General features: G+C 41.0%; 1 protein-coding gene across 1 annotated transcript in view; it reads right to left on the minus strand.

Annotated features, from left to right (window-relative positions):
* The window catches only part of Tnks (tankyrase), a 156,313-nt gene that overhangs the window by 46,531 nt on the left and 93,541 nt on the right, over positions 1 to 16,241 (minus strand). The window contains exons 6-8 of the mRNA XM_052162651.1: positions 5,473 to 5,567; positions 3,881 to 3,947; positions 3,526 to 3,712 (exon numbers count right to left, since the gene is read on the minus strand). Of these exons, the coding sequence (XP_052018611.1) occupies positions 3,526 to 3,712; positions 3,881 to 3,947; positions 5,473 to 5,567 (349 nt within the window). The remainder of the gene's footprint in view (positions 1 to 3,525; positions 3,713 to 3,880; positions 3,948 to 5,472; positions 5,568 to 16,241) is intronic.

Genomic DNA, 16,241 nt, shown 5'->3' on the forward strand with positions numbered 1-16,241 from the left:
GGGACAAAAAACTACATTTAGAGAAACCGTCGAAATATTAATAACACTTAACAGAACTGAAATGTTTGAGAACCACCAGAATTTGGCTTCTTCCACAGAATAATACTACTTAAGTAAGAATAATCTTAGATTTTTATTTTCTATTTTACAGATTTGGTTTTGTTCTACAGAATTTTATTAACAAGGCACGAGAACTGCTTTACAAACACACAAATGAAATCTGACAGTACACATCACCGTTTAGGTTTAGCTGTTCTCCTGTTTGGACGCCTGCATCGGTCGGCGTGGCACTGCCCTGGGCTCCTTCCTTGTGAGGCCCCCCACACACTCCACCCTCTGTAGACCATGCACGTGCACATGTAGACTGTGCACAGCGTGCCTCTGAACTGCCGTCACCACTGAAGGCCACAGTTTAGACTCTCGGCTATGCCTCCCTCCCTATTCTCCTCGCTGGATACTTGCAGTTAGGATCACAGCATTTGTAACTAGCCTGGCACTACTGCAGTCTTAGGGCAGTTTGGTACATAGTAGGTTCTCAATAAATACTTGGTTTCAATTCAATATCTGTTTACTAAGTTGTGGTTACTTTAGGAAATGAACCATTTCTAATGACTTTTTAGTGAACATTTTTTTAAAGTGTGTGTGCATGTAATGTGTAACTATAAATATGTGTCTACCACAGGATATGTGTAGAGGTCAGAGTTGGTTTTCTCCATCCACAGTAGTTTCTGAGGAATCAGACTGACTCAGTCAGGTTTGCGTGCTGACTGCTTTTACTGGCTAAATTATCTTGTATCCCAATTTGTTTATTTTTTTAACTGTTCAATTTTTCAATGTGAGATTTTAAAACTTCTGGAACAAAACACAGGGGTAACTGAGATGGTGAGGTTAACAGTAAACACCAATGACAAAATACGATGTTTTGGTTTAGTGTGACACGCAGGGGCTAACAAAGCCAGGGAATTATAGGCAGACACATGCACAGAGCAGGGTTCTGACAACTGCAAAGGGGCAGATGCAGTCAGAAGTGGGGTAAGCCAACCGAAGGGCCTTGCTGGAGTGCGCAGTAAGGGGCATTCAAGCTGAAGGCAGACAGACAGACCCACAGCTGTCAGCAGCAGCACATGGTGGTGGGAGCCAGGCAGTCTGCACAAGGCAGAAGCAGTCTTAACTGACAGACCACCTCCCCAGTCCTGTGGGTTTGTTTTTAGAACCTCAAAGACATTGTACAGTTTAAAAGACATTAAAACTAAAATGACACTAACCCTAAACCTGAAAACTTCATATTTCTAAAATATCTGAAAGTTTGCTTTTCTAAATGTATCTTAAAATAATAATGAAATTCAGACAACCTCATTACTTGGCTTTATAAAAAATACATAAAATCAAGAAAGGGGATAAATATGCAGAATGATGTAGTTGTAATGATAGCATAATGTAAGCATTATTTTTGTTTCCTGGTTTTTTTTTTTTGGTGTGTATGTGTGTGTGTGTGTGTATACCTATGCATGTATGGAGATGTATATATGTATGTATGCCAGATGAAGTGTCCTGACCCTCTGAGGTAAGGATCCTCCCTGAACTAGGCCGGCAGCCAGCCAGCTGCAGAGGCTGCCCTGTCTCCTCCTCTCCTGGCCATTACAGGCACATGAAGAACATGCCTGGCTGGTCATGTGAGGGCTGGGATCAAAATTCAGTTCCTTGTGAATGCACAGCAAGCACTCTTAACCACGGAACCATTTCTCAAGCCTCCTATATAATTTTCTTCAAAAAACTTGTGAAATTGAACATCAGCTACAAAACAGTAATCACTGACTGACACTGAAAGCTGACGCTAGAGAAGGGCTTTAAATCCTTCCTTTCTCGGAACTCTTGGCAGCACCTGATTTTTAAAAAGCCTCCACTGAGAAGGTTAACAACGGCTAAGGAACTGCTCCCTGGATAAAGCTACACACATTTATGTAAACATTAAGGTCTACAAGGGACTAAGACAACCTAATAAAACAGAAATGCTAAGACTTCTGATAAGACTCATTTGTAAGATGGTTGAGAGCAGGGTAAGGGGACAGTGATAACTGGGGACAAACAGAGTGGGCCATTACATAAAGTAAAGAAAGGACACGAGAAAACAGGGCCGTGCTTCTGAGGAGAGCCACATTCTCCTGGCTGCAGCTGCTCACAGAAGCACAGCACTAGGCCAGCTGGCCTTAGATGGAGACCTGACGCAGAGACCTCACGTCAGATCCCAGGGACAGCACAGGTTGCTTTCCCCTACAAACATCCATGTCTCTAAGGAGCTCGAATCCATAGAAAATAATCTATATAATTCAATACAGCATGACAAGACACATGGCAGGTTCTACAAAGACAGTAGTACAAAGGTGTCATACTGATGTAACTAATCTAATCCCACTATATGACTACATAAAAATTAGCTTACAAAGTGCTTCACTGTAAGTGCTGTGAGCATCATTTTGAGCGTTCTTTTCCTTGAGGAATTACTTACAAACATTTTCTCACATTCTTTCTCATTCTTAGACTCTCTCATATAAAGCTGAAGGCAGACCACAGGTAAGAAATCTACAACAACCACATGGAGAACTGCATGCGTGTCAGAACTGTATGCACATGTATACACATGTATACACATAATGTAATCGCCTGAGAACCAAACAGACAAGGAACTTCAGGCTCAAACCAAGGAAACCTAGGTAGTGTGCCTTCAGTCAGAAATGTGTTGCTTCTGGGTTAGCTATGATAAATGTGTGGTTCTAGTGTAAAATGTCAGCTAAGATATGCTGTAGATAGATGAGAATTCTTTGTGCTAGCTATATAAACTTTCTGTATATCTAAACCTACTTGCAGTTTCTTTAAATGTATGGATATATATACACACACACATATATATAATAACATGTATTAATGAAGTTTATGCCCATCAAATCACCTCACTTAAATTTGGGACATAACATTCATGTAATAAACACGCGACTGTCAATGTTTTGGAGACGGACATTCAGTGCTCACCACCTTTTGTCACCACTGCTACAGGAATAGAAGGTCTAGGAGCCCAGGGACTTTCCTTTTGATTTGTATACTATCGTACGTCTATTGTCTGTCACACAGGAAAATACTCAGTAAATGGTTGTTGATGGACCTTGTCCTTTGCTGTCACAAAAACAAAACACAATATAGGAAAAGAAACCAAACCACACAGAAATAAAACCAGAAAACAAAACAGGAAAACACCAGGAGTCTTGACAAATGAATTAGAATTGGACTTAAAAAATGTGTGTGTGTGTGGGGGGGGGGGGGTGAGTAAGTATGTGGCATTTGTATGTATGTATGTATGGCATATGTGTGTGTTAAAGGCTTCTGTGGGACACAGGAAGCAAGCATATGATTAGCAATGAACATGATAAATCAGCACACATGTAAGAGGGAGGACATGGTCTGGTGAGGAAACAGCCTGGGCCAAGCTGTCCCCCGACGCAGGCCCCCTGGGCTCGGGATACAGATACTCACACGTCAGTCGCTCCCGCAGCTCAGGGGTCGGAGCCATGTCGACAGCGCTCTTGCCATGGCAGTTGACCAAGGTTGGATCGGCGCCATGACTGAGTAACAAAGAGCAGACTTCCACACGGTTCTTGGAAGCGGCTTCGTGCAGTGGCGTGAACTGCCACAGGTCCATAGCGTTCACGCACGCTCCATGCTGCATTAGGGGAAGTCTGACGTCAGTAACTGACTCCACGAGGGAAGCAAACTCAGAAGTGCAGGGCACCGAACAGTCCAGCAATCATGTTTGGAATTGTCTTAAATTCAGCATTTAAAAAGCAGTTTAAGCTGAATGTTACTATTCAGTACTGTGGATTGCTCTTACCTTTAGCAGCAGTTCTGTGACCTCATAGTGTCCGTACGAGCATGCGTTATGAAGAGGAACAAGTCCGCTGAACGGAGAGAAAATGAAAACACTGGCTGTGAACTACTTTAAAAAGTAAATTCCATTAAGTTCTATTTTTTAAAAGCATTTTAAGAATTTATGGAAAGAACTCAAACCATAGCTTATATCCACACATTTAGCATTTATCTTGTGGTCTTTAAATAGGATCCATAAAAATAATAAAATACTTTCGTCAGAAGAAGAATTAAAAGAAAGGCCTTTACTACTAAAACACACTAATAAACAAGTTATTAACATGTAACAAGCTTGCTAACTGGCAGTATTATTTTGATCCACTTTCACAATACTTTCAGTGTAAGAATTAAATATCCAAAGTTATTATAACTTCCCGATCAGAATACCCTTCCTAAGGCCAGGTTCAAGGCCACCCTTTTCTGCTGCGTTCGTCTCTCGATGACTGGCCTTGTATACACATCTGGTTTGGGACCTGCGTTCGGAAGCAGGAGGACAAGGACACTGGGCACCTGCGCCCTATGCGATCAGGACACACCATTCACAGGAGGTACAACACTGGACAAGGCAAGACAGGTAGTGTGGACGAGGGTAGATCGGAAATGGGTGGATCCTCTTTCTTATGATTGTCTCAGGTACACAGTTCATCTTTGTGCTTCCTGACATAAATGTGAGCTGAAGGAAAGCTCTCCCTCTGGGGTGTTGCTTCTTTGTGCTGTCTATCACAGAGGCCCGACACAGCCTGCCTCACCTGGGCAGGGTCCATGACCCTGCAGACGCTGAGGTCAGATGCCGAGAAATGTGAGCTCGTCAGACGGAACCCAGAACAAGTGTTCACAGAGCACTGGAAACGGGGGTGGGGGCTCCCCATGTTTATCAGTTCACTTTTTTGTTTCCTATCCATTCCTTCCTGTATTGTTTATAAAGATCATCTAGATTAAATGAACTTAAATGGATTTAAAAAATAACCAAATTAAGCAATTGTTTATAAATTACTATAGCTTATTAATATGAGGAGATTCTCTTAATTGCCACTATACTAGATTATCACATTTTTCAGTATTTTTAAATCTTCTTAAAATGCAATTTAAAAGATGAAAATGATTATGACTGGGAAAAATAATTTCAAATAGAATTGCAATAAGATTAAATTGGTGCAGCAGATGATTATGAGAAGTCTACAACAGTACACAGAATAAGATCTGAGCTCAAACTTACTATTAGTGTTTTATGTGTATGGGTGTTAAGCTTACATGTATGTCTGCACTGCATGTTTATGTACCTGGTGCATAAGCCAGAGGCCAGAAGAGGGCACTGAATCCTGTGAGGTGAGAGTTAGCCGTAGGTGTGAGCTGCCGTGTGTGTTAGGAACCCAACCGGGGCTTCTGGAATTGAAGCGGTGCTCTTAAGCACTGAGCCATCTCTCCAGCCCCATGTGAACATTCTCAATGAGCGGGTAATAGGATCTTTGGAGTTAAAACCTTCAGGCTATCAAATGAAGAAAACAGCACACTTCTCTCCCCGCGGGCTCTTTAAAAGGCAGCAATGGTGGCACCTACCCTTTGTCTTTCGCGTGGACGTCGGCGCCGTGCTGCAGCAGCAGCTGAACTATGCGAACTCTGTTGTAGCCTGCTGCCAGGTGTAATGGGGTAGACTGCAAAGACAAAGCAAAGCCCGTCACCTCTTCAGGTTACAAAAAGAGATGGCTTTTGGTCTCCACCAAGTTTATAACTACACAAGGGACAGGAACACTTCCCTGAAGTCATCTCCAATGTTATTGCAATGGCTTGATTCTGCTTTGTCCACATCAAACAAAACTCAAGTCACCTATGTAACAGCGTCCAGGTATCAGGGCCTGCTTTTCTCCGAGAAGAGTTAGGGCTCTGGAGGCACTGGGTTGAGATGGCCAAAGGGAGCTCTGCAAAGCAAGCCTGTGTTCACTTGCTTGCTCTCTTGCTTCTCTCCCCAGGAGATCTTTCCTCCCGGCCTTCTCTCTGCTGCGATGCAGCAAGGGGCTCTTGAGGTGCTGGCCTCAAGCCATTTGGACCCTCCAGCCACAGGATTACACCCCAAGCAGTTTTCTTTATTCATTCCTCAGCATCAGTTTATAGGAGCACAGAACAGGCTAATGGCCCTCATCTGCGTCCCTCGTTGGTCTTCAAGGCCTTCGATAACCAAGCCTTGTTGCTTTTCTCTCCTTTCCAGCACGAACCATTCTTACTATGCCAACTTAAGATTACGTAAGAGCCATCCACATCCATGAACAGGAAACATAATAATCGAACTTTTAAATTTTAATGGAAAAGACTGATAAGCATCCCTGAAGAGCTATTTGAAGACGCTTTAGTGGGAACCAAAAAGACAACACACTTTATCCATTCCCATGACTTCTAGCAGGAAGGCAAACCTATCCCGCTCCACTGGATGCCCTAGTGTCCACAGTGTGAATGGGGAATCCCCCCCAGACACGGGACTGCCACACACAGGTCAGTAAGCCACTAGGTTGTTGCCTAGAAAACCTGACATCTAGTATTTAATTAAAAGGTGGTAATTTAATTGACTATGAGCAAAAAAATTTTCCTTTTTTATAATGCCTTTTTTATAATCATAGTTGATTCAGTACTTTCCATTTCCAAAAATGAACAAATCTCAAAAATGAATGAAAAAATATATAATAATATAAGCAGTCAAATATAAGAAAGATCAACTTCCTAGTTTTTAGATTTTTAAGGATTCTTTGAGTAAAATTGTTTATTATGCCTCAATGTGGTAATATGCTGAGTTTATGAACTACTGAAATATTTATATATCTCAGATAAATAAGGATGTTTTGTGATTGATCAGGTTAGAAATGAGAAGAGGCTCATTTATGACACTCCTGGAACATAGACGGCATCAGCGGGGACCTGACTGACGGATGCGGAGAGCGGGGGAGTGAGCGGACGGGCATGGGAACACGTGCTCATTCTGTCTAAACTGTGGGAGTGAGCAGCCGCCTCAGGTCGCCACCAGCCTGACCTCAGAACGATGGGCCGTACCCTGGGGACTGAGAGCTGAGTCAAGCGCTTTCTCACCTCTGCTGAACATGTCTTATCACAGCGATGACAAGTAAAACTAAAATGGTGAATCTGCCTATAATTTTGTGTAAAAGATTTAAAATGACATTTCGACACGGGTATATGTGATAGTTGATGCACGTCCCAGGGAAAGCCATAGCTGCAAAGCTATAATGTAAGTCATCAGAGAGCTGTTTATAATACACATATACTGCTTTTATTTTCTTTAAGATGAAGATTTAGTGAGGCCTGTATCAAATCCTCCTCTGGAATTTTCCAAGCACTGCTGACCAACTTGTTCTGTTCTGTCCAGGACTTTCCCATCCCCAACTCACTGACGCTTCAGGGTGCCGGGCAGATTTACCACGGGTCAAATTTCTTAGTGGCTAGTGAGCAGAAGTTCTCCACTGGGGGTGGGTGGGGGCGGGGTATCAAATGACCCTTTCTCAGGAATCCTGTATAACAGATGCTTACATTATGCTTCACAGCAATAGCAAAATTGTTATGAAGTAATAACAAAAATAATTTTATGGTTGGGGGTCACAGCATGAAAACTGTATTAAATGGCTGAATGATTAAGGTTGAGAACCCAAAGCCACAGAGTGTGTGTATGTGTGTGTGTGCGCGCGCTCATGTGTATACTTAAATGCACTTCTGTTCCAAATAAGATCTATTACTTTAGTACAGTAAGGACACTACTTATTAAGACTTAGTCCAAGATAACGAAGGCTGCCCATTTTGTCATCTACTATGTTATTTCTTCCAAAGACTCAAGCACAGTCTTTCTTGGCTCCATACATCCCACAATATAAGATATTGTTTGAATTCTTACTCCAGATTCTTTCTCTATAGTTTCAACTACAAAATGATTTTGTAAAATAAAGTTTCACAATTTTTTCAACAGACAAATATGAAATCCAAATCACCGTAATTAGGTGATTATTAAAAAGTGGGAAACAAGTGCATGGGTATTTTATATTTCTTTAACTTGTTTTTAGTGAAGCAAAGATAACAAAGAGGATGGCAAAATGGGCAGCCTTCATTATCTTGGACTAAGTGTTGATAAGTAGTGTCCTTACTGTACTACAGTGATGGTTCCACAGGCTTCTGTCATCTCTTCCGCCCCTTCCGCCCCTGAAAATATTCTCCAGCAAATTCCAGACACTGATGGTTCCCCTTTACACATTCCACAGACACCTCTAAACCTTATAGCATTTTCCTTTCAGACTTCTGAGTTATGATCAAATCTAACAAAATGGATCTCATAATCTAATGTTGAGGCCACTATTCATATTTTATGGTTGTTTATGTAAAATTGGTTAGCAAGAGTCAAGATTAATATAATTGGTTACTGTGTCTTGTAAATTTCTCAAATGAAAACCAGTTTTTATGCACCCTGATTTCTGCTGTTGTTAAAACACTGCCCTACTGAAGAAAAGGCCTTTTGTCTGTCTCCTTCCTAAAGTAGCTTGTGGATACATCAGTGTTACTTATAAACTGGAATTTAACTTTCCTCCTTCAAACAAACTTTTTAACACCATCTCTCACCTATTCCTATACATTTTACAGAAGCCCAGAAGCTTTTTCTTAAGGCTTAGCATTTGCTATTAGTTTGCAAGAATACTTCTATCAATCTATGAGTGAATATAGATATTATCTTACCTTTAAACTCTGTCTCAGAAAATATATATACATGTAAACAAATACAAAGCCTGAAATCCAACTTTTTTTGGCCTATAAATAATTTCAGCCTTTAAGGTCTGCCTTTAAAAACATTCACATGTTATTTCCTCAATTTTAGCTGGTCTTAATTATCAATTTCTTTATCCTAATCATTTTCTCCAGAATAGAATCCCTATTAAACATGTAGATTAATATTTTGTGTCCAAAAATTCAAGCAGTGCAGAAAACAAAACATAAACGGCTGTACTACTCAGCAGCCCAGCCCTTTTCCCAGAGGCATATTCCCCTATAAATGAGTATTTAAGTATTTCAATTCTTGCTCTATTTTATTAAAGCATATCTCATTTGGATCTATTATTTGCTTAAAACAGATCAGTGTTTTTTCTGATACAAATAAAAGACTACATCAGCCATTAAATCAAAATTCCTAGGCAAACACAACAAATAGAATCAGAACTTTATTAAATTTCTATCAACAGAGACATGATTAATCTGCTATGATGGAAAGCTCTAAGAAGCTCTTTGAGACACTGATACTTAGATGAGAATCTAAACAAATTAAAAGCCAGAAAATCAATATGGGCATGCATCCCTGGAAATAAGTACATCTCCTTGCTGAGCCCTGTTTTTTAAGTAGTGTAATTATGAAGATCAGCATATTTGAAGTTTCTTAATACTTACAGACAACCACAAAGAATATCACAATGTGCGTGTGTAGTAACAGACTAACACAATAAGTATCTGGATTTGAAACTATGATTACTACCACAGGACAAATGAAGAAGCCAGGGAACAGGAAATAGGAGAGGCGGCACCACTCTCACTCTGCATTCTCTCTCTTCACTGACTAGCAGCTTGGAGTCACAAAGCATCTTCAGAAAAGGACAGCTATGACTGAGTTAGCATTTGTGACAAGAAGCACTCAGACTCTAGGTCACTGCAATGAAGTCCAGCAACAGTAAGGCCACACCGGGCCATGACAGTGAGCACCAGAACTGATGGTCTTCTTAGTGACAGAAGCTGCCTAGAGCTCCAGGGCAAGGAGTAAGGAAATACTCGGACAGCAAGCTTTACTCTACTTCCTTCTCCAGAATCCTCGGAGACATGGACACTTGCTTTCTTGTTGAAGCAAGCGCCTCCAAGTGTGCCAACTACTCACAGAACAAGAGGTGGCTATTCCCTGGTTGGTCAGTATCTCTTCTTAGATCCCCCAGACAGATGCTGAATCCAGATCAAACTGAGCTTCATACAAGAAGAACTCTTTTCAAAGAATTCATTTAAGCGCAACCTGTTGGTTTTATTCCTTGAGAAGGTCCCAACTGTACTGTGAAACTAGATCAGCTGTCACTTAAGGCCTCTTCCAGTGAGTGTAAGTGAATTCAGATGGCTACATGACTGGGTGACTGGAAGTTACAGCCTCAGAGAGTACAATTCTTCCAAAGTGACACAGACTCATCTTTAGGAAAGAATACAAAGATCTGAATTCAAAGTTATATGACTATGCGATACTTTATAAAATGTGTATTCTACATTTCAACTACCTTCAAGGTATGTTCTGGAAGCATTAGGCTTGCAAGTTCACGGCCACCCTAAGTAACTTAGCGAGACCCTCATCTCAAAATAAAAAGAGGACTGGGATAGATCTCTGAGGTGAAGCACCTGCCTAGCATGGAGAAACTCAAACTCCAGTAATGCTGGAAAGGTAATTTTAAAAGTATTTTTAAAGTGAAGATATAAAAATTATTTTACACATATGAATTATGAAGATGGAGAAGAGATGAAGTATGAAGATAAGAGAAGAACAAGAATTCACAGGGTAACTTGTGGACAATGGAGCTCTAAATGCAACTTAATGTTACTGTAACTTAACATCCTCCCTATGGAAATCCCAAGGATCCAACCAGCTATCAGCTTGAGTTTCTCTTTTTAACCTTAGAGCCCAGCATCAGCCACAGAGGTCAAATATTAGAATAGAAATGCTTTTCTAGCACCTTCTTTAATGGGGAAGAGAACAGAAACACTCAAGTTTTCTCAAGGTATAGCTCAAGCTTTTCAGTGGTTAGTGACCAAACAGCTGGGAAAGGAGGCTTAGCACTCTGAGGTACGTCAATACTTCGTGTACTAGGGAGAAAAATCTTCACAGCCCCCGAACTCACATAACTCCCTGTTTCCTCTTCATGTTGTGAATGGATAGCTGTTGTGTTACGTGGACCCTTTTCCCTTTCCAGGGGTGCTAGGAACCAAACTCAGGTATTACACATGCTAGACAAGTGCTGCACCAATGAGCCATGGCCTCGGCTGTGCATTTCTTCTTGTGAGTAATATTTGCAATGTTAGGTGTTTATACCCTAAGGATCAAAATTCTGTGTGTGTGTGTGTGCGCGCGCGCACACACAGTGAAGAGTGCTTGCTGTTCTTCCAGAACACAAGCTCCGTTCCTAGCACCACATCAGGTGGCTCAGAGCCTCCTCTACCTCCATCTCCTGGGGATCCAATGCCCTCTTCTGGACTCCAAGGATACCGTCATGCACACGGCAGAAGTATACATATATGTAAGACTAAAAGTAAATCCTATAAAAAGTTTGAAACATTGAATTTACAATAGACAACTTGTTTTTAAAAAGACAAGTTTAAGTTGCAATTACAGGTGATCTGTGAGGAAACAGAGGGACTAGCTGTGTAGGTAGTCATTACTGGTGATCTCTGTGGAAGAGTAGAATTTTTCCTTTTACACATTTTCCTTTCTATGCAGGTAGTTGTGTAAGCAGATCCAGGACACTGGGTGCTTCTTTGAGCTGCTGTGAAGGTATGAAGACCTAGGCCTCTAGCACAGTGGAGACAGGCTGCTACTTCGAGGTTCCTTCAGTGGTGACATCCTTGATATTCTGGGATCTGATATGATGAATGCAGAAGTTTAAGGGTTTAAGAGGAACAGCCTTCCTGTCCACTGCCAACAGGCTCTGAACTCCCAAGGCAGTTTATTTTCTCTGGTGGTTTAATGGCATGCAAGAGTCGTGTATTGTATTGCAATATAAAAATTAAGTCAGAGTTACAAAAGGAAAATGATAGATTTTGAATTAATGAGCTTCTAAACTTTCTAGTCTGCATATTGAACCATACATTTTAACTGTTTATATATATATATATATAGTTTTTAGTCTTACAATCAGTGTCATTCTTAAAACAGAAACACATTTTTAACTGGTTACTGAAAATATCCCTTTAAAAGGTACATTATAGACATTTTCTATACTTTCAGAAATTGGCGTTATAATTTTAATTGAATTGAATCATTGAAATTATGAATATTCATGTGAAAACCAGTAGAAGGCTTTTTCAAAACTTAAATTCTTTGAGTAAAATAGGCCCAGATGTAATGCTGACTACCTGCAAACCCCTATAGACTCTTATGTTGAAGCCCACTCCCAAAGTGTCAGGAAGTAATAAGGCTTCACCTCACGGGCTCCAGTGGAGGGATGCCGGCCCTAAATTTAGAGAGACAAGCCCCTGCCTTCAGTCTAGCAACATTATATTCATCATGTAATGTTGAGTGATTTGTCAAGGCAGGAGAGGAAACCCTTTCAACTTAGATCCTAACGATTTGCAGGGCAGCTGTTGAAGTAGCACTTTTGAGCACAACTTCTAAATAAAACTGTGATAATGACTCCCAGGCCAGCGACTTAGCATGCACGGCCCTGGCATCACTGCACGGAGGTAGGTGGCCGTGGACACAGGGGAGGCCGAGGACAGGACAGAGCTTCACCAGCTTCCTCCAACACTCTGTCCCCCCACTAAAAATTCTTTTCTTAGTGAGAGAACTTGCATGGTTGACAGTTACTAATAACTGGAAACGTTGCATTTGACAAGAGATTGTTTCAGTAAAAGTAATTCTCTAAAGAAAATCAAAAAAGCATTTCCAAACACTTGTTACTGAAATGAATATACACAAGCTTGAAGATTTTATATACCGTATCCCAACAGAAACATGCAAGAAAAAAATTGCTCTAAGGGATTTGTGCATTGTGGTGAGGTACACAGCTCAGCAAGAGCTGCCCTACAGAGTGCTTTGCTTAGATGCACAATTAGCCTTCAGGACTTGAAGAGTTCCCCTGATGCAGGCCTAATGAGTTCTGACCTTCCCTGATCCCAAATAGCATCTCAACCATGAGCCACAGAACTGGAGATCTGGAAAATGGTATGACCTTTACCTACTAAGATGTGGCAAGAATGAGATGTCAACAGAGGGCAGTAAGGGCGGAGAAGCCACGTCCACGTCCCTAGACAATGCTCACACTTCAACGGAAGAGGGCTGACATAACAGTTTCCAGAGACCACATTGTCTCAGTTACTATGACCAAAGAGCAAGCTGGTGAGGAAACACACACACTCTGAAACACTCCCAGAAAGACTTCACCTCAGTGATGCGGAGTTTTTCTTAATCACTGCTAATTTCTTAGCTCCAGGCGATCAGCAAAGCCAAGTCCTGGGTTAGCAGTCCTGGTATCTTGTTAACCACAGCTGATTCTTCAGCCCAAGCTAACCAGATCCATAGAATCTTAATTCAAAATAACAAAGGGCCGACAGTCTTTAAACTTCCCAAGCCACGCCTCCACCCTCTGCATTGCTCACAGCAATCCATCTTCCAAGACCCCAGAGAGCATCCCACAGAGCTCTTAACACTCAATGGCTCTTCTAGCTCAAAGTTCTAGCTCAAAAGTCCTTCTACAACCCTCTCCAAAACATTGCCAGGTCTGTCACAGCAATGCCCCACTACACTGGTATCAATTTGTCTTATGGTTTCATTTGCTGTACTGAAAACACCATGACTAAAAAGCAAGGCAGGGAGGAAAGGGTTTATTTGGGTGACACTTTCGCACTGCTGTTCATCACTGGAGAAAATCAGGACAGGAACTCAAGCAGGACTGGAACCTGGGGGCAGAAGCTGATGCAGAGGCCATGGAGTGGTAACTGGTTTGCTTCCCACTGCTGGCCAGGCCCCACCAACTTAGGCCAGGCCTTCCCCAACTGATCACTAAATGAGAAAATACCTTACAGCTGCATCTCACAGAGGCATTCCTCAACTGAGGCTCCTTCTCACTGATGACTCCAGCTAGTGCCTCGGGGACACACAAACCAGCCAGTACACCACATAATTTCTACCCACTGCAAAACTACAGACTCTTAAGCAATCTGGCTTGGTATTACTGGTAACAGTGAAAATTTAAATAACAAAATATATTACAAGTTTGGGATGTTAAAACAGAAAGCATACATTGCTCAAATCCTTTACTATTTAAACTGAAAAAAAAATTGGGACCTCAACAATATATTAAAACTTGATATGACCATATAACTGGTAACAGATCTGGTCACCTTAAGTCCTTATTTTCCCCATAATACCATGACCTTAAAAGTGTACTCGAAATTGTTTTTTGTTTTTTTCCCAAGAGGGGAAAAATACTGTAGACACAAATTCAAAACAGATGAACGTATCTTAAGAAATGAATATATCTTGGTGGTATTTTTAAATCCTCAAGTCTTCCAGATGGCTGTGAACAGGTCATTCTCAGCAGCCATCTGAAAGAAGCTTTACCTAAGTAGGGAAGGGAAAAAAAACCACAATTTTCTTCTAGTTAGATATTTATTCCAGATCTACTCCTTTGAAATGAAGCAGCCAACAGCAGTGCTACTCAGGTAGCTCTGTGCTCTGCAGTACAAGCAAGGGCACTGGCATGGATGGTGATGTCACCTGGAGATGGGACAATGACATCTGTGAGGCCTGGTCAATTCCAACTGCTTCCAAGCTTGTCTGGGAACTCAAGCCTTTCACTCGGATCTCTTCTTGTACCTGGTACCATTCTTCATGACAGCTGAATTCCAAGAAAAGAGAATTCCAAAAACCAGCAGCCAGGCTATCCCAGGGCTTTCCTAAACAGACCCCATTTCCTCTTTATTGTATCGATCAAAGTAGACCCATTGTTTCTCATTGATCTACATATAAAATAGTTTTTAAAGATTTATTTCACTTTTATTTGTGTGTTTGTTAGCCTGTATGAGCATATGTACTTAACATTTATGTGGTATTTGTGGAGACCAGAAGAGGGCATTAGATTCCTTAGAACTCAAGTTACAGGGGCTTGCCAGCCACTGTGTGGGTGCTGGGAACCACACCCAGGTCCCGAGAGTGTGTGTGTCTGAGTGTGTGTGTGTGTGTGTGTGTGTGTTGGGGGGAGGAAGGGCACCAGATGCTTGTGAGCTGCAGGAATAGGCAGTGAGCATCTCAGTGTGGGCGCTGGGAAGCACTCTAGTCCTCTCTAAGAAGTTATGTGCTCTTAGACACTGAGCCACCTCTCCAGCCCACAGTTCTTCTCAATGGCTTTACCTTTCTATTTCCAGGGTCTCAGTCATTATTTGTTACAGAAGCAAATATTTCCAGTTGCATCTGACATGAAAGACAATTCAACTGTTTACTTTTATTCTGGATCCCCAATTACATGTTTGGAAATTTATGGATTCTTACAACCATCTAAATACTAATGTCATAAAAAGTCCAGAAAAACCTCTTCCTCGCTCTACGCTTTGTAACCACCACACCAAAAGGAGCATTAAAACGTTTTAGTGCATCAATTTCAACATCCATGATAATATCTCAATCATTCTATCACTATTTATTTCTATCCTATGATATTCAGAACTGCAATGTGCATGGTAGGTACTAAGTTTCTGTTGAGTGAACACATAGAAGAAACAAGAAAAGTGAAATCCCAAGGATTATAGTAAACTATTTTTAAAAGATTAGTTTACTAATTTAATTTGTCTATGGGAGTTTTGTCTGCATGTACATTTGCAGACCAGAAGAGGGCATCAGATCCCATGTGGTCACGAGCGACCATGTGGGTTCTGGAAATTGAACTCAGGGCCTCTGAAAGAGCAGCCGTCTTAACTGCTGAGCCATCTCTCCAGCCCCCAATATTAAAGTATTTTTAAAACGTCAAATATCTGCTGTTTTCTGTATGTGACATTATTCTGTCTCAGAAACATACTGTAATCCCAACTGCACCCAGTTTTGTTATGTATAAACACTGAAATAATTCAGAAAATTTGTTTTGAAAGGATTTGTTTAAAGTTCAAAAGGCAAACAGCACAGACTAAAACCAAAAAGAACTAATTGGATTGAATGCTAGTAAATATATACAAAAGAAAGAAAGAAAGAAAGAAAGAAAGAAAAGAAAAGAAAACAAAAGAAGAGAAAAGAAAAGAAAAGAAAAGAAAAGAAAAGAAAAGAAAAGAAAAGAAAAGAGAAAAGAAAAGAAAAGAAACCAACAAAAAATCAAAGGCCAGACTGGTGGTACACGCTTAACTCCTAGTACTTGGAAGGTAGAGGCAGGTGGATCTCCGTGACTGCAAAGTCAGCCCTGCTACAGAGTGAGATTCTGTCTCAAGGAAAAAGAGAGAGGAGAAGGGGGGGGGGAGAAGATGCAAATATATTCATCTATTATAGAAAGGAGTAGAGGGGAATATTAGAATAAAAAAAGTCTAAGAATATTACCACCTAACATTTAGATATCAAAGAGAAGACAGGACATTTA

Source organism: Apodemus sylvaticus, chromosome 18 (genome assembly GCF_947179515.1).
Source record: "Apodemus sylvaticus chromosome 18, mApoSyl1.1, whole genome shotgun sequence".
Lineage (NCBI taxonomy): Eukaryota > Metazoa > Chordata > Mammalia > Rodentia > Muridae > Apodemus > Apodemus sylvaticus.